Below are 19,463 nucleotides of genomic sequence, written 5' to 3'. Positions count from 1 at the left end.
TAGTCAAAGTTGACTGAACGTGGTTTTTTTTCTATTTATCGTGATTTATATGCAAATATTTCGAAAAAGAGAAAAGCTACAACCTTCAATCATTTTTAATCATTTTTTGTTGTATTCTACATGAAATTGTGCACATTTTCATATATTAAACTTTATGTAACAGCTAATTTTAAATGGTGCAAACATTTTGACAATCGCACGAAAAAATCTGATTTTTTCGGGAGATTTACAGCACGTACTAAGGAAATTTTTTTTTCATAAATTCACCATAAATAGAAATATTGTGCTAGAGACTTCCAATTCGTTGCAAAATGAAGGTAAATGATTGAATATTACTAGAATATAAGAGTTTTAACTTACAATTTGTTTTTCGACCATTTCGGTAGAGTCAAAGTCGACAGAAGATTGAAATTTTTGCACTTATCGTTATTTATATGAAAATATTTCAAAACTGATAAAAGCTACAACCATGGGTTGTTTTTAGTTGTGTTGTGCACGAAATTGCGCACATTTCCATATATAAAACTTTATGTAACTGCAAATTTAAAATGGTGCAAACATTAGGACAATCGCACGAACAAATTTATTGGAAGTGTTACAACGTGGACGTAAGGAAAAAGTTTTTTTCATAAATTCACCATAAATCGAAATATTGTGCTAGAGATGTCCAATTTGTTGGACATGATTGAATATTACTAGAATAAAACAATTTTACTTTACAATTGCGTTTTTCGACCATTTCGATAGAGTCAAAGTTGACCGAAGGTTGAAATTTTGGCACTTAACATTATTTATATGAAAATATTTCAAAACTGATAAAAGCTACAATCATGAGTACTTTTTTGTTGTATTCTACATGAAATTGCGCACATTTTCATATATAATACTCCATGTAACAGATAATTTAAAATGGTGCAAAAATTATGTCAAAGTGATGAAATAATTTCGGAGATGTGTCACCGATACTTTTTAGTGCCATAAAGAAATTCGCGCTTGTGCGCCTGCGTAACGATTGTAAACAAAACAACGCCTTGATCCGTGAACTCCCAGCATCCCTCAAGGCGAATGATTCAAAAGTTTTCAGCTGGTAGGCCTGTAAGTATTTTTCCCCGAATTTTAAAAAAAACCGAGTCGACGTATAATACGTCCAATCAGCATACGGGAGACATTTTGACTCAACGTTTAATACGTCCAATCGGCGTAAAAGGGTTAATCAAGCACAAACATTTAGCAATATATGAGCAAAACAGCACATAACTGCAAATTTAGTAGTAATCCAAATGAAGAAGCAAGCAAGCATTTTATTCTAAATCTAAAATTCCTAAAGTTGGCAAAAAACCTTCAGCGCTCACTACAGAGGAAACAAACTAGCCTTACAACAGTAATGGATAGCTCTTCCAAACAGGAAGGGGGAATAGCAAACACCAAACAAAATTGTTTATCTCAAAAAAGCTAATCTAGCTAAAAGTTTTCTTTCAGAGAGTGGATAAAAAGGATGGGACTTCTGAAACTGCCAAGAACAGTGATCACAACACCAAAACTCTTATTGGCTGTGAATACATATTCACTTAAGGTTCTCTGAATGTTTATAAAAAAAATGAGCTATTCCTTTGTTGAAACAAAACAACAAAAGAATATGAAACTAAATGGGAAAAGGAAGTAACTTAAGCCTTGCAGGAAAGTTTGAAAATTCTAGGACACTATTACCAAGATGCATCTCTGTTTAACACAGTTTTTACGAGTCTACTGATCCACCTGTTGACCAGAGGGTTAATGCTCTAACCAACCTGTTAATGTAGTCAAGTGTGGAGACAGGATATACCAGGGACTTATGAAAACAGCAATAACAAGTTACACAAGTTAAAACATTAACCATCAAAACAAGCAAAATACTTTTTAAACACAACCATCCCATCATACGCAATCACCAAATCTGGTTAGTCTTAGGTACTCAAGAGATTATGTAATAGTAGTGAGTAATAAGAATAGGCAAAGACAGTGAAGATATGTGATTAAGATTAGTATGATAATAATAATAGGAATAAACAATGAATGTGAATGTGATTAAATCATTTATCATTCCTTTCTCATCCACCAGAATACCTGCTTTTTAATACCTGGAAAGTGGTAGAAGGAACGCGGAAGCAAACTACGGACTCTACATTACCTGTCAGTTAAGTTTCCTCTGTTAAAAGAAAAAAAAATGTAGACAATCACAAGAAGCGGGTTTGTTGTGGGAAAGAAAACAAAAATTAAAACATGGAAACAAAAAATAAAATCACCTGTTTGGAGAGTTCATCAAGCGTGTGAATTGAAATAGGTGGTGCCAAGGTACCCGTAAGTGATGGTGGGGTAGCAGTGGTTGATGTTGCTGCTGCACCAGCTGCAGTACCCAATGGTGCAACAGGTGGAGCAGGCACATTACCCCAACTTAGAGGTATGGTAGGAACCTAGTATCAAACACAAATATAAGCAAGCAAATTGCAAAACTTACACCAGGAAAAATATTGTGCTATTAGTGTCATTCCCCAATTATTGTTAATTCACCATTATGGTTCCAATGGACTCAAGTTACTAAAGCTAATAAGCAATACACTGCACGCAACAGAAGACAAACTTAAAGCAAGCACTTGAAAAATAGCAAAAAGTAAATGAGGGCAACAAAAATGTCCACTTTCAAAGCCAGTACACTGGCAATAAAAAGTTAAATTTAAAAAGTACCATGTAATGGGCTGGAGATAATGGTGGCATCACAGGATACTGAGGAGACCACATTTGACCCCACATAACAGACCCACCAGTAGGTGCAGGAGAACCTGGATAAACCTGAAATTATGCCATTTTACCAATTTACCTTAATTTTTGAGTTGGTCAATATGAATATTGTCAATAGAAACATACTATACTTTTTTTACATCTGTCCACCAGCATGTGGTGTTTGCGTATGGTAACACTGGTAACCCTGCGTCCCGGGCTTTAGATAGTTACATTCAGCTTACATTCAACAATAATAATAACCTTATTTCGAATATTAACGGTGTAATTCACATACTGTAAATTATTAACACACTTTTCAGTTGCAAATGTACACCCAGATATCCTTTTATTTGCCCAAAACTTACACATAGCGTAACTATTTAAAGCCCGGGACGCAGTGTTACCATGCGAAAACACCAAAGGTGGATGGACAGATGGAAAACAGTATAATTACCATCTTCACTATTTTTTAAACAAAAGCATATACAAAACTTACACTATTTTAACAATTGAATAAAAATGACAATTTGTCGAAAATTGCATTTTTCCTAACTATACAAACCTGAGGTCCTTTAACAATAGGAAGGTAACTAGCGGCAGCTGGGACGGTCGTAAGCTTCGAACAAGGGGAGAACGGTAGTTAACTGCTTGTCCGATCGTGCGCGCGCCCGAGAGGTGAAGAATCACTTTTGCTTTAGGCCCATGCAAAAAGTTGCAGAGTGAGGGGTGGCATGAGGTGGGACTATATGTAAAGGACCTCAGGTTTGTATAGTTAGGAAAAATGCAATTTTCGACATTGTCATTTGTTCCGATACGTAATACAAACCCTCGGTCCTTTAACAATAGGAAGACTCACTTCTTGGTGGGAGGAATCTGAGTCTTTTTGGTGAACAGACTGGTGTTCGTCCAACCCTGGAGTGCCTCCCTGGTCGTAAGAGCAAGGGAGGGATCCAAACCTCTGTCCGATTGATCGGGGTGTGCACAGCAGGATCAATGGTCAGACCTCTGGGCCAAGTACTAAGAGAGAGGCAAGCGTATCTCTTCGTACCAGCAAGCAAGAACTTGTTCCTGTTTGCAAGAGACAATCATAAAATGATGGGTTTGTCTCAATTTGGCATCCACTTCCTCCCCCTTGTTGGAGGAAGTGGTGGATATTTACTCCTATCCCTACTGAAAGGGATAGGATGCTCTATTGAGTAGCTCACCTGCATCTCGTCCTTACCCAGCAGGGTGACGACCGTGTCCCTCTACCCAAAGGTAGGGGGAAGAAAAAGATGGGAAGAGGAGCCAGTCACACTCTCATTCCTCATCCATTCTTACGGTCACACCAGGACTCGATGCTGTTCAGCCTGCGAGGGTCTGGGTTAACTACACAACGTGTTGAGCAACCACCACGGTTCCCAAGGAAAAAGATCCAAGGAACTGTGGGCAATATCCTGAAGGTAGAAGGAGGTGCATGCGGTCCGGTTGGACCAGGCGCCTGCCTTCATTACCTGCCGCCACGGAGGAAGTTCTTGCGGAACGCGAGAGAATGATGAGAGGCGTCCACACTCATCCTGTGTGTCGAGTTTCTTCAGACAGCTCCGTCGCACCTTCACAGGACAAAGCAGCATAGCCTTCGTATCGGAGGCGGTGAAGTCCATTAGGGAGGGTATTGTGAAGGACTCGAACCAATCGTCAGTTACCGAAGGGTTCTGAGTCTTCGCTACGAAGATCGGTACGAAATAGAGCGTCACAAATCCCCATCCCTTTGTGCTTGACTTCTCAAGAGAAGTCATGCAGTTACCTAAGACGAAAAGAAGGGAATAGTCGTATGACCTATCCCTCTTCTCGACTTTGGTATGTACAGTATCATACTGACAAGCTATTAAGACGAAGTAATGATTGCTCTGGAACAACCGAACTAAGTCCACAGCATAGTTCGTAACTGACTCGGGCGCTCTGACAGCTGCCGACTGACTGGTTCGGAATCAGTAGAGGCAAGTTGTCCAAGCATCCGGGTAAGTCACGTGACCTTCGCCCTTTAAAGAGTTATGCTGAGAGACCAAACAAATAAAATTTGTTAGTCACCGATGCCGGACGGCGCGGCGATGATTCTCTTAATGCAGAAGCTCAAAAGGCGAAAGTCAATTGCCTTCAAAAGACCGAGGTCCCTGATGGCAAGAAAATCTCATAGACGTTGAATCTCAGCTTAAGGAGAAACAACACTATGTGACGTTGAAGACGAAGGTAGGCAATGAATGCAACCTACGTCTTCCAGCTGAATCGAGAGAAGGAATCTCAAGATTCTAAACCTGTGCTTACAAATGACTGAAAACGCTAACCGCCATTTCATTGCTGTCCGTTGTGCAATGAAAGCGGGGCGTTCTTCAGTAATGAAACACAGGGGAGAGCCGCTTGAAGAACTGCTTCTCATGGGCTGAACGTTTGGAAGTAGAGCTGGCAGGTGTGGGAGTAGGCGATGTCTTTCAATACATCTGCTAATCCGGGGTGAACAATGAACAATTGTACACCTCCGAATACAAGATATTTTGAGGACAAACTCAGATTCCGCAAAAATCATTCGCATTATCGGGATACGATGCAGCAAGAGACTTACAGAATTCTGTTACCGTGCGGTAAACAGAAAGATGAGAGTCTAATAGATATCTCTGTTTAAAATTCTCGCAATACCGAAGACGATGAATACTAGCGTTTCACAGCAGTAGATGGTCATTCATGTATGCGAGAATCCCCGTTAATCAGAGACTTAAGTCCGTGATTGTTGGGCAGAGATACGGTTGTTATTCAATCAAAGCAGGTGAGAAAGACATAAACAACCGTCTATCTCAAAGCGGCAGCTGATACTGAAATGCCTCGGGCAATTCAATACGCAGTAGCTGTCGCTGACTAGTCATCCTGAGTTGCCAAGTAATCCTTTCCACGAAGGAATGCGTTCGGCTAGAACCACCGAGCATAAAAAGATATGCTCGAGCAATTATATTTATGCGAAACTAATTTCGGTAAATATAAAAGCTTAAATGGTGTTGTTGTGACAACACCATAAGTATATAAAATTGAAACTGGAAACTCCTGGGAGGTTGCAGGCAACCCGGGTTGCAGTTCAATTAGAATACTTTTCGTCTAAGTCGCAATCCGTAGAATAACCAGATATGCGCCTACCCCTCGGACCATTCAACTGCTTAGCAGAATCATGTCGCGAGGTTAATATACGTAGTATATTTGTAGGATTCTGAACAACGATCTCCATCCTAAATTCTTTCCTTCAAGAAAACAAAATAAGGATTGGAGATCGACCACCTTCGTTCTCTATTAAAGAGAGTGAAGGAGAAGTCTTCCTCGAAGGAAAGCTTCAATGGTGAACAGAATACTAAGACGATAGTTCCAGCCAAATTGGATATTCCCGTCCGTTCTTCTCTATTCCAGGTTGGTCGCCTACTGTGAGATAGTCTTCTTTCAGCAGCAGTCTTCTTCTAATGCTAGAAATTCCAGGAATTCGAGCATAGGCGAGGTTCCCGATTATCGTGTAACATATCGGGGATTCTCGTCTCGCTCACTTTGGACCGTGGTCTCGCCTAAGTGTTTGGAGATCGTTAAGAAACTAACACTCTGAATGCGCTAGAAATTCCGTAGAATTCTAAGCAGTCTGCGAAACCCCCACCGAATTCGTCAAACGATATCGGCTGGTGGTCCTCTCGATTCCCGTAGAAATCGAGAATGGGGCAGGATCCCTCCTCAACGACCGGGGCTTACGTCAGGTAGGACCCGAAGGTCCCCCCTGGTGCACGCAGTCCCCAACGTGGGATCCTACAGAGAAATCTCTGTAGGATCCTTCCCCTTTCCCTCGTAGCCGTAAGGAGAGAGGGAATGGGGGAGGAATTGGATACTCGCTCGCCTTCCCAGTGGAACTAGCAGTTGGAGAAGAGTAGGAGCAGCCATCGCCTTGCGGCGATGGCCTCTCAGAGTCTGGGAAAACGTATCGTCAGGAGAAAACGTTTTCCCGAGGAGGGTTACGAACTCTCACTGTAGGTAAGGGTCTGCCGCCACTGTGAACGTCGTCTGGGTGGGGCTGATCGACACCTGACAGGAGAGAGCCGATACCGTCCTCCGACTCATTCCAGTCCTCGTCGAGGTCGAAACCTCTCAGGAGGACCGAAGGAGTATTTAAATACGGTGTCCGAAGACACGTAGAAACGCCGCTGTCGCAGTAGAGGAGGTGGAAGTAGCTTGATCGACCGGCCAGAACTGAGAGAGCCTTCTTGTCCGGAGACGAGAGACTCTGGTTCAAGACAGAATCGGCAAGCTCCGATCGCGGCATACCCACCGTCGGTTTGGGTTCCCTCTCGGGCCCCAAAACGACTCTAGCAGAGACATGGGCTCTGCTGGTGGGAGCGGCAATCCTTCCCCCCGGTCGTTGTGCTGACGAATCAGTGCAATAACCTGGGTAAAGTTACTCTGAATCTCGGAAGTTACAGCGTCTTGAGGAGTAGGACCGTCCAGTCCCTCCAACAAGAGCAGCTCCCAGGACCCTCCTCCTTCAGAAGAAGGACCAGCAACAGATCCCTGACGGTTGTCTCCAATCACTTGCGCGTACGTCCTGGTTGGTCCTAAGACCAACCTGGCACGTGCGGCGTCGTGACGGATCGTGAGCGGCGCATCTCTCACGATCACTCCTATATACCTCGCTCTTCCTGGCGTATGCCGAGGAAGTTGAAGGTATCGGGAGAGACAGAACTGACGCTACCCCTCTCCCCTGACGGTCGCCTCCAATCACTTGCACGTACGTCCTGGTTGGTCCTAAGACCATACGTGGCACGTGCGGCGTCGTGACGGGATCGTGAGCGGCGCACCTCTCACGATCACTTCTACCTACCTCGCTCTTCCCGGTGTAGCCGAGGAAGTTGAAGGTAGTGGAGAGACGACCTGACGCTCCCCCCCGCTCGCTGGCAGGACCAGCGTACGTGGGGGGCTGCAGCCGATCACCAACCCGCGGTGGGGATCGATCTGCAGGCCTGGCCGTGCCGCTCACCTGTGGCGAGCGCTCGACTGAGCACGTCGACCCCGGTCCCCGTGCGTCAGACGAGCTGCTGCTGGTCACCGTATCCGCCCGGTCCCTGTGGGAGCGGCGGTCAGGTGACCTGCAGAGTCGCTTTCGCCGTGAGACCGGTGAGCGTCCTCGCGGCACGTCAAACCGCTGGTACCAGCCGAGGCTGGTACCGTCGGTCGAGGGGACCTGGGGGACCTCTTCCCAGCCTCAACCCGTGGCCGGTCAGAGACCGTCACGTCCACCCGAGGTACCGGCTGGTCGCTGCGAGAGCGGCCGCTGGCCTGGCGAGAGTCACCTGAGCGGCTCTCGACAGTCTTCTGCTCCGTGCCTCGGTCATGACGCTGAGCGAACTCAGGCGTCTTAACTTTGGCTGCACGGCCACCCGAAGGAGATCGTACACTCTGAACTTCTCGCGGACGAGAAACCGAGCCGGTACCTGGCTTAGCAGCAGAGCTGCCAAGACCAGGCGAGGGTGTACCAGCGGTAGCCAGCACACCCTTGGTCCCCGTCTTCTTCTTCTTCTCAGAAGGGGAGACGGGCCCCGTTCCCGAAGGAACAGGAGGACCAGCAGAAGAACCCCCCGTCACACCGGAATGTGACGAGCCCTTCGAAGTTCCCGAAGGAGTCTTCTTAGGGGGAATGGGAACAAAACCCGGTTACCAGCTGGTCGCTGCGAGAGCGGCCGCTGGCCTGGCGAGAGTCACCTGAGCGGTTTCTCGCCAGCCTTCTGCTCCGTGCCGTGTCTTGGCGCCGCGAGCGAACCCGAAACTTTGGCTGCACGGTCTCCCGAGGGAGAGCGTACACTCGGGATCTCCCGCGAACGAGAGACCGAGCCGGAACCTGGCGTAGCGGCATCGCCGCTAGCACCAGGCGAGGGAGTACCAGAGCTAACCGATACTACTCCTGGCTCCCCGTCCCCCGTCTATCTCTTCCTTACGAAAGGGAAGACGGGCCCCGCTCCCGAAGGAGCAGGAGGACCAGCAGAAGGACCCCCCGTCCCACCGAGGTGGGACGGGCCCTTAGAAGTTCCCGAAGGAGACTTCTTAGGGGGGGAGGCAGCCTTCTTCTTCTTCGGCTTATGGGCCGTTAGAAGTCGAAGGGGAAGAGGCAGCAACAGACGAAGACGAAGATGACACCTTCCTCTTCTTCGTCAGCTCACGCAGGACAGTCGTCAGGTCCTCCATCCAGGCCGGAGTCGGGCCTATTGCCGAAGCAACACGGCCCGACTGCACCTGTCCGGAAGGACCTGGGACTGGGGAAGACACCACCTGGGCAGGACCCAGCATGGACAGGCGCAGGAACTAGGAGCGACAGGAACAGCAACCAGCTCAGGAGGCGGCAGGAACAGCGGCAGCGGTAACACAGAAGGGACAGCCAAGCCAGTAGCGGGAACCACATCAGCGACAGGTACGGCAGGCCCAGCCATCGCCTCGTAGAATCATCGGCAGCCAGCGTGGTACTGGCGGCCGGTCCAGGGGCGAGCTGCTGGAACAGCGGAAGTCTGGGGCAGGCAACACGAAGAAAACACAGGCGGCGGCGGCATACCCCTCCTCGGTACGGCGGCGACCGGCCCTAGAAGCGGCAGACGGCGTCACCGACACAGCATGGGGAGTGTAGACCAGCGGGGGGAAGCAGCATAAAGCGGCCGTGAAGGTTGTAGTGGAGACCACTCCAAGGTCACCGCCCCAGACCTTGCTAGACTCTGCAGCAGATCGTGGATGCTAGGCACGCCCTGCAGCCGCAGTGGTCCATACCTGTCCAAGGTCGTCTCCCACGGCTGTAGCACCTGCGGTAGCACAGACAGATTAGTAAGAGGGGTTCCCTCACGCACGGGGGGGGAGACATTGCCCCACCCCGAACGGAAGGAAGACCCCAAAAACAAAATACGAGGAAGCTGAGCGGGGGGCAGGAAAGAAGACGAAGAATCGGATACCAAGGGAGTCGCGGGAGAGCTTTCCGACGACTTCCTGGCAGACCTTCGCTTCCCCTACCCCCGCACAGCAGTGAAAAGTAATATGAAAATGAAACAGAATACTGCACTTGCGATTCACTTCATAGAACTTAAAGAGGGAAAAATCAATTCCCGATAAGAGCGGAAACTTGATCCATAATAATATGATGCTATCATAAATATATATGAAAATGAACAATACTGCACTTGCTATTTTCACTTTCACAGCAATAAATCGTAAGGATTAATTCCCGGGTAAGAGCGGAAATTGATCCAAAATTAAATTTGATGCAATTAATAAATGAAAATGAAAAGAAAACTGCATTGCGAATCCACTTTCATTGCATTCTATTCATACAAAATAAGAGGCTCTTGCCGAGCGCAATCAAGCTCTCGGCAACGAACGCACACGGCAAAAATATAATGAAAAAGAGTACTTACATCTTTCAATTACACACTTTCGCCCAAAATACATGACTCGGCGCGAGTGCGCCCGCCCTCGGCACCGAGACATAATTCAAGGGTTCAAATCATGAAAAGAGCGGAAATCGCCGTCTCTACGGCGATAGCTCCATGTTATTGATTCATTAATTAAGGTAATGAAAATGAAAACAGTGTACTTACAGTTTCATTTTTCAAGTCAAACCAAACCATTAGTAGAAAACACAATATAAACAAAGCATACGACGATGAAGCGGGCAGAGAGCGATGACGAACACGTCCTTCACACCCGCGGCCGAAAGCAAAAGTGATTCTTCACCTCTTGGGCGCGCGGGCGCGCGCACGATCGGACAAGCAGTTAACTACCGTTCTCCCCTTGTTCGAAGCTTACGACCGTCCCAGCTGCCGCTAGTTACCTTCCTATTGTTAAAGGACCGAGGGTTTGTATTACGTATCGGAACAACTAAGATTTTGTTGATACTGTATTGTGATTCAGATATTTATTTATGATGTCACTGACTAGCTATGGCAAAGCTGAAAATTCCTGCCAATTTGGGCCAAGAAAGTTCTTCTGTTTAAAACTTCCTTGGGGAGATGATCATATTAACTTATCTGCATGCATCCCTTTCAAATGGAAGATAGACAACTTTCAATCATTGGGATGGAGGGGAGTTTTAATCTGTTGGATCTATTCCCACACTACCTATGAAGGAATTGTTTTCATGGGCTACTAAAAAATTGACCAATTGATGATGGTGGTGGTAGTTCACTTATCAAGTCTACCAGTTACTATCTGGAAAGGGGTGTCAATTGCCATGACCTCTGGAGAACACTACCTTCTCTAATTATGATGACCTTGAGGCTCTGAAGAGCGTACGCCATACTTTGGTTCCATGATGCATTTCGTAGCTCAAGTTTCATCAGCATGGATACAAGATCTAATACTTCAAATGTATCCAACTACATCCGAGCTGTCACAACTCTTACTTGGCATTCCTTTCAAAATAAATTCATTGATACCTATATTTTTCAATTTACCTCTATTCTTTCATTTCTAACCTCTGTGAGCCCAGGACAATGAAACACCAAAGTTCCCATAGCAAAGTCATAATTATTCAGTAGCTTAGTAAATCAAGTCAAATCATGAATCTTTTAAGACTAACCAACACCATTATTTAAGTAATGGACATCATGGGTACTCAATGACCTAACAAACAAAGCAAGGACTAAGGATTGTACAATTATTAATACAGAATAAGAATTGTAAAATTTATACTGCCAATAACATTGGTAATTTTTTGCAAACAAAACATATTGGTTAATCTGTCATTTCAGTCCCAAACTATCAGCTATTGTATTTTATAATTTCTTATTTTTATTTACCACCACCTCTGCTACTCTCTTATCCTTCCCATGTTTACACTGATTTTACAATGATGTAATAGGCTATTTTATAAGTGGTTAAAATTGTCTCACTTTCACTTTATTTTTTCAATCTTCATCTCTCACACCCCTACTCATTTCAAATCTAGAGTAGTCAAAGAACAAATTGTTTAAAACTTGAATTCTAAACACAACTGCTCATGTGCTCCTGGATATAGTGGGGACTTTACTTTTATGCAGGTTCTTTGGCTAAACATGAATTTGGGGCTTTTGTAACTTATTTAAGGATGTCACTTTTCCTCTCCTGGAGGATACGGCATCCCCACAACGATCTGAAGATTTCTTTGTGCTATCAATCGGTATACTAAACTTATGAAATGTAAACCTATAACAACTCTTGTCAATATGTACTTTACATATACCTTACATATAATTAAAAAATGGTACTGAATTTACCCAAGGTAATGGCTTCCTCTGAAGATATTACATACCCCCCAACATTTCTGTTTGAGATTATCAAATCACACTTCATCCCTACACTAATATAAGAGCTCATATATGAAAGAGAAAAATTATTTTGTAATCCACAGTTTTAAAATATTTTTGCAAAGTTTAATATCCTAAATTACTAATATATAAGTTCATATGATAAGAGAACTATGACATTTAAATAAATTTTTTTTATATACTTACCCGGTAATTAAATAGCTATAGTTTGTAACTAAACGGCAGCTAAGATTTGAAATTCACGATAGCGATTCTTTTTTGTTTTGGTGTAGGAATAGCCCGCCCACTATCAAGGAAGAGAGGAAAAACTTGGCAAAGACCTGAATTTGTTTATGCCCGATGTCCTGCGAGGTGGGGGGGCTGGCCTCTAATCTAATTACTGGGGAAGTACAGGTAGTTTTCGAGTTATGATAATTCGTCTTACGATAGTCTGATGTTACAATGGGGTTAGCAATTAATACAGAGGGAAAAAAAAAAAAAAAAAAAAAAAAAAAAAAAAAAAAAAAAAAGTTGAAAATAGGCATTTTTAAATTTTGCTCACAACGAGCACAGGCAGCAGCGTACTACGCTGTACAATATATTGGCCTGAGAGTGAGTGGCTGCCGTAGGTACGGCGGCAGCCAACGACACGAGTTCGACCTCACTTGCTCTCGCTCTGAACCAAGTAAGATTAGTTAAGTGTTCGTTTGTGCTTTTTGCGAGGTGTACTTTTTGTGAGGTTTTTTAAGTAAACTAAAACAAAAAACTATGTCTGCTAAACAACCAAATAGGTCTCCTGCTGGTAGTGAAAAAAAGAAGAGGCAATCCATCACTTTGGAGCAGAAATTGAAGATAATCAACCAACGTGAAGGTGGAAAGGCATTCACGGATATCGCATGTGACTGACATTTATCGCAATCAACGGTATCCACTATCCTAAAGGACAATAAACGTGTAATGGATGCTGTAAAGGCATCTGCTTCTGTTCATTCAACACTTATATCAAAGAGGAGGATAGGGCCTTTGGAAGAAATGGAGCAGTTACTGGTCACATGGATGGAGGACCAAATACAAAAGCGTATGCCACTCACCCTCTTGACCATTCAGACAAAGGCATGCATGCTTTTTGAAGAGCTGCAGTAGTATGATGATGATAAAAGTTTTGCAGCAAGTGCTGGATGGTTTTGTCGTTTCAAGAACCGCTATAATTTTCAAGTGTGAAAATTAGCGGTGAAGCAACAACCGCTGATGCAGATGGAGTAGCTAAATTTAAGGATGCTTTACACGAGATAGTTGTTAATGAAGGGCCCTTGCCAGAGCAAATCTTTAATGTTGATGAAACCGGGCTTTATTGGAAGCATATGCCACAACGGTCCTACATCCACAAAAAAGCAATAGCGATGCCTGGGTTTAAGGCATACAAGGATCAATTAACTCTTCTGCTTGGGGGAAATGTGGCTGGGTATAAACTTAAGCCCTTTAAGATTTATCACTCAGAAAATCCAAGGGCATTAAAAAACAGACAAACATACACTTCCTTTGCATTACAGTCATAATAAAAAAGCGTGGATGACTGCAATGCTGTACAAAGACTGGTTTGTTCATTGCTTCATTCCAGAAGTGAAAGATTATTGTAGGAAAAATAACATACCCTTCAAAATTCTTCTGATTCTCGACAATGCTCCTGGCCACCCTCAGCACATCGGAGATATTAACGAGAATGTAAAAATTGTGTTTCTGCCACCAAACATCTTCTCTCATACAACCCATGGATCAGGGTGCTGTGGCTACGCTCAAGGTGTATTATCTTCGGAACACGTCTGCGCAGGCTGTTCAGGCTACGGATAACGAGAAAGATCTCAGAACTTTCTGGAAAGAATTTAGTGTTCTTAACTCCATTATGAACATTGGAAGGGCGTGGAAGGAGGTAAAGAAAGTGTGTATGAATGGGGTCTGGAAAAATGTGCTAAAAGTGTATGTGAACTCGTTTAAAGGTTTCAATCAGAATGAAGTGGAAATCAATAAAAAGATCTTGATACTTGGGAAAAGTTTAGATTTAGAAATTGATGAGGAAGATATCCAAGAACTTGTAGATGTGCAAGATGTAGAGCTAACGGCAGAGGATTTAAGGGGGCCGGCCGGAACCCCTTTATATGGAGGTATAGGGCGAAAAATGCAAAGTCATGAAAAAATTCATGGAGCTTCCTATGGCAATTGAGAATACTTAACGAAATATTTCGTCAAAATTCCTCTTACTTTCGTAGTTACAGGGTAATTAGTTAACGTAACTCAATAAGCCTAAAACATTGATCCGTACAAGAAAATGCAATATTTCCTCTATTATCGTAAATTTTGATAATTATTGTCACAGAAATTGGGAGAAATGGCATCTGTAGACATTCCCCGAGTCGAGAAGGAGACCAAGCTCAGCTACCAAGTCCATTTAGTGCGATCACAGACTTCGAGTAGTCTACACGTTCCATTTCACCTGTGACATACGCCTGCTTTTACGTATGTTTATGTATGTTTCGGCAAGAATTTCATCATGCCAATGAGGAAAAGACAAGGAAAACATCTCGCTAACATACAGACGAAGACAAATCGCTCAAGTATTATTACAGAATATCATAATATATGCGTAGTTAGTGAAAAGAGAGGGGAGGGTTGCTTAGTAACGCCCCCGTCTTGCTTGACAGCACACGTCACACTGTGCACCAAGGCTACGATCTTTGAGCAAAGAGATCTTCATTTATGATAAATAACAAAGTTTTGGTTTTTTAAAACCCAAAATGGAATATGAAATTCATAATAATCATGATTTATTAACCCTTAAACACCGACTGGACGTATTTTACGTCGACATACAAAAGTTTTTTTAAAAATTCGCGGAAAAATACTTTTAGGCCTACCAGCCGAAAACTCTTGAATCAAGCGCCTTGGGGGATGCTGGGAGTTCACGGATCAAGGTGTTTTGTTTACAATCGTTACGCAGGCGCGCAAGCGCGAATTTCTTTCTTGCCGCACTAAAAAGTATCTGTGACACATCTCGGAAATTATTTCGTCACTGACATAATTTTTTTACCATTTTAAATTAGCCGTTACATGGAGTATTATATATGAAAATGTGCGCATTTTTATGTAGAACACAACAAAAAAATACTCATGATTGTAGCTTTTATCAGTTTTGAGATATTTTCATATTTATAAATAATGATAATTGCCAAAATTTCAACCTTCGGTCAACTTTGACTACCGAAATGGTCGAAAAACGCAATTGTAAGCTAAAACTCTTATATTTTAGTAATATTCAATCATTTACCTTAATTTTGCAACTAATTGGAAGTCTCTAGCACAATATTTCGATTTATGGTGAATTTATGGAAAAAACTTTTTCCTTACGTCCGCGCGGGAACTTCCGAAAAAAATCATACATGCGATTGTGGTAATGTTTGCACCATTTTAAATTAGCCGTTACAAAGTTTTATATATGAAAATGTGCGCAATTTCATGCACAATACAACTAAAAACAACCCATGGTTGTAGCTTTTATCAATTTTGAAATATGTTCATATACAAAATGATAAGTGACAAATTTTCAACCTTCGGTCAACTTTGACTCTACCGAAATGGTAAAAAAACGCAATTGTAAGCTAAAATGCTTATATTCTAGTAATATTCAAGCATTTAACTTCATTTTGCAACAAATTGGAAGATCCTAGCACAATATTTTGATTTATGGTGAATTTATGAAAAAAATAACATTTTCTTTACGTCCGCGCGGTAACTTCCGAAAAAATCATACGTGCGATTGTGGTAATGTTTGCACCATTTTAAATTAGCCGTTACATAAAGTTTTAATATGAAAATGTGTGCAATTTCATGTAGAATACAACAAAAAATAATTGAAGGTTGTAGCTTTTCTCATTTTTGAAATATTTGTATATAAATCACGATAAATAGAAAAAAACCACGATCGGTCAACTTTGACACTACCGAAATGGTCGAAAAACGCAATTGTAAGCTAAAACTCTTACAGTCTAGTAATATTCAGTCATTTATCTTCATCTTGAAACAAATTTGAAGTCTTTAGCACAATATTTAAATTTATGGTGAATTTTAAAAAAAAACTTTCCTTCCCTCCGCACGCGGATTCTCCGCCACAAATCTCCGAAATGTGTACGTCCCATTCTTGGAATATTTGCTCCGTTTCATATTAGGCATTTCATAGAGTTTCATATATGAAAATGTGCGCAATTATATGTAAAATTAAACAAAAAATATTTGAAAGTTGTAGCTTTTTTTATTTCCGAAATAAATGCATATAAAAATATATATATAAAAAAAATTCGACATTCGGTCAACTTTAACTCGTCAGATATGGTCGAAAACTGCATTTGTAAGCTAATATTCTTATAGTATAGTAATATTCAATCATTTGTCTTCATTCTGAAAGAAATTGGAAGTCTCTAGGACAATATTTAGATTTATGGTGAATTTTTGAAAAAAATATTTGTTTACGTCGGCGCATTACGAATTCATGCATTATTTTGTGATAATATTTTCTCTGTGTTGCTTTTATCGTTTTACAATGTGTTATATACCAAAATGATCGCAATGTAGTGTACATTATAACGAAAAAAAAATAACTTGTTACCTTTAACCGTTTTGTTTTGCGCACAGCGCGATTTGAATACAATTATATATGAAATTTAATTTTTGCGCTATCATATATCGCATTATTTATATATGATAATGATAATTTTTTTTTTTTCATTTCTGATGGTTGCATACTAAACTTCAGGCAATGACAAAAAAAAAGGAGTCAAAAATGAACTCTTAATCTTGAAAACTAAGCGCGCTGTGATTTTTTGAAAAAAATATTTTTTCCGCTTCCGCGCTCACTCTGAAACACCTCCGGCACACGGGAGACATTTCTTTTTTCTACCGCTTCGGCGTTTAAGGGTTAAATTCTTTGTAAAAAAAAAGAGCACGCCTTCGAGTTTCACCTCTTGGCATTCTCTTGCATTTACGTTTGTTTCTTTGTTCCGGGCAAGAATTTCATCATGCCAAAGAGGAAAATACAAGGAAAACATCTCGCTAACATACAGAAGAAGAAAATTCGCTGTAATAAGCCGAGTTAGTGAAGGGGAGAGAGAGAATTGCGTAGGAAGGAGTGCCCCATCTTGCCTCAAGCAGTGCCCCAGGCTGCGATATATGAGCAAAGGGATCATCAATTTATGATTAAATTATGTAAATAATAGTTTTGGTTTATTAATACACAAAAAAGAAATATACATTCATAATAATCATTATTTATTAACATTGTCCTTATAGAAATACGAAGGAAAAACTTTGAACGCCCGTATCTCAAACTATACTTATTGACCTTCAAAATCCATCTTCTCACTTAGTTTTAAAGCTATAACATTGGAATTTGGTATATAACTCAGAAAGACATTATAGAACAATCAAATAAGCCCTTTTTTCCAATTTTTGTTTCGTATTTTTTTTATAAATTTTTTTCTCCTGATTTACAGGGTTTATTTTTTTACCATATTGAAAAATTCATATCTTGCAAAAAAATTACTTTTAGAAAAAAAAACTCTCCATTCGATTGGAGGTCTACATCAGGTCTATATATGGTAGTAATCCCAGGTCTTAATATTAAATATCAACGGAGGAGATAGAATTTGAAAAATGGTTATTTTCGGGATAAATCGCCCTGGCGTCACAAAACCGAAGGTCAGAGGCGAAAATCATATGCAGTTTGGAGATGTCCCAAGTCACCTTATTAAGTGGTATGAATATCAAAGTCCTGTCCGTAAAAAAGGGCATTAGCCGGCCGGCCCCCTTAACCCTTAAACGCCGAAGCGGTAAAAAAAAAAATGACTCCCGTGTGCCGGAGAAGTTTCAGAGTGAGCGCGGAAGCGGAAAAAATATTTTTTTCAAAAAATCACAGCGCGCTTAATTTTGAAGATTAAGTGTTCATTTTTGGCTCCTTTTTTTTTCATTGCCTGAAGTTTAGTATGCAACCATCAGAAATGAAAAAAATTATCATCATCATATATAAATAATGCGATATATGACAGCGCAAAAACGAAATTTCATATATAATTGTATTCAAATCACGCTGTGCTTAAAATGGTTAAAAGTAACAAGTTACTTTTTTTCCCGTTGTAATGTACACTAAATTGCAATCATTTTGGTATATAACACATTGTAAAACTATAAAAGCAACACAGAGAAAATATTATTACAAAATAATGCATGAATTCATAACGCGCGGACTTAAACAAATATTTTTTTCAAAAATTCACCATAAATCTAAATATTGTCCTAGAGACTTCCAATTTCTTTCAAAATGAAGACAAATGATTGAATATTACTATACTGTAAGAGTATTAGCTTACAAATGCAGTTTTCGACCATATCTGACGAGTTAAAGTTGACCAAATGTCGAATTTTATATTTTTTTATATGCAATTATTTCAGAAATAAGAAAAGCTACAACTTTCAAATATTTTTAGTTTTATTCTACATGAAATTGCGCACATTTTCTTATATAAAACTCTATGAAATGCCTAATATGAAACGGAGCAAATATTCCGAGAATGGGACTTACGCATTTAGGAGATTTGTGGCGGAGAATCCGCGCGCGGAGGGAAGGAAAGTTTTTTTTTTTAAATTCACCATAAATTTAAATATTGTGCTAGAGACACTGAATTTGTTTCACGATGAAGATAAATGACTGAATATTACTAGACTAAGAGTTTTATCTTACAATTGCGTTTTTCGACCATTTCGGTAGAGTCAAAGTTGACCGAACGTGGTTTTTTTTCTATTTATCGTGATTTATATGCAAATATTTCGAAAATGAGAAAAGCTACAACCTTCAACTATTTTTTGTTGTATTATATATGAAATTGCGCATATTTTCATATATAAAACTTTATGTAACGGCTAATTTAAAATGGTGCAAACATTACCACAATCGCAAGTATGATTTTTTCGGAAGAGTTACCGCTCGGACGTAAAGAAAATGTTATTTTTTTCATAAATTCACCATAAATCAAAATATTGTGCTAGAGACTTCCAATTTGTTGCAAAATGAAGGTAAATGCCTAAATATTACTAGAATATAAGCGTTTTAGCTTAACAAATTGGCGTTTTTCCGACCCATTTCGGTAGTCAAAATTGACCGAAGGTTGAAAATTTGTCACTTATTTTTTATATGAAAATATTTCAAAATTGATAAAAGCTACAACCATAGGTTGTTTTTAGTTGTATTGTGCATAAAATTGCACACATTTTCATATATAAAACTTTATGTAATGGCTAATTTAAAATGGTGCAAACATTACCACAATCGCATGTATGATTTTTTTCGGAAGAGTTACC

General features: G+C 41.2%; 1 protein-coding gene across 1 annotated transcript in view; it reads right to left on the bottom strand.

The window, feature by feature from the left end:
- LOC135206782 (meiosis regulator and mRNA stability factor 1-like) overlaps positions 1 to 19,463 on the bottom strand; it is a 239,685-nt gene that overhangs the window by 53,955 nt on the left and 166,267 nt on the right. The window contains exons 23-24 of the mRNA XM_064238277.1: positions 2,722 to 2,826; positions 2,268 to 2,450 (exon numbers count right to left, since the gene is read on the bottom strand). Of these exons, the coding sequence (XP_064094347.1) occupies positions 2,268 to 2,450; positions 2,722 to 2,826 (288 nt within the window). The remainder of the gene's footprint in view (positions 1 to 2,267; positions 2,451 to 2,721; positions 2,827 to 19,463) is intronic.

Source organism: Macrobrachium nipponense, chromosome 31, assembly GCF_015104395.2.
Source record: "Macrobrachium nipponense isolate FS-2020 chromosome 31, ASM1510439v2, whole genome shotgun sequence".
Classification (NCBI taxonomy): Eukaryota; Metazoa; Arthropoda; class Malacostraca; order Decapoda; family Palaemonidae; genus Macrobrachium; species Macrobrachium nipponense.
Note: the sequence above shows the minus strand (reverse complement) of the source record. Positions and strands in the feature narration are given on the sequence as shown.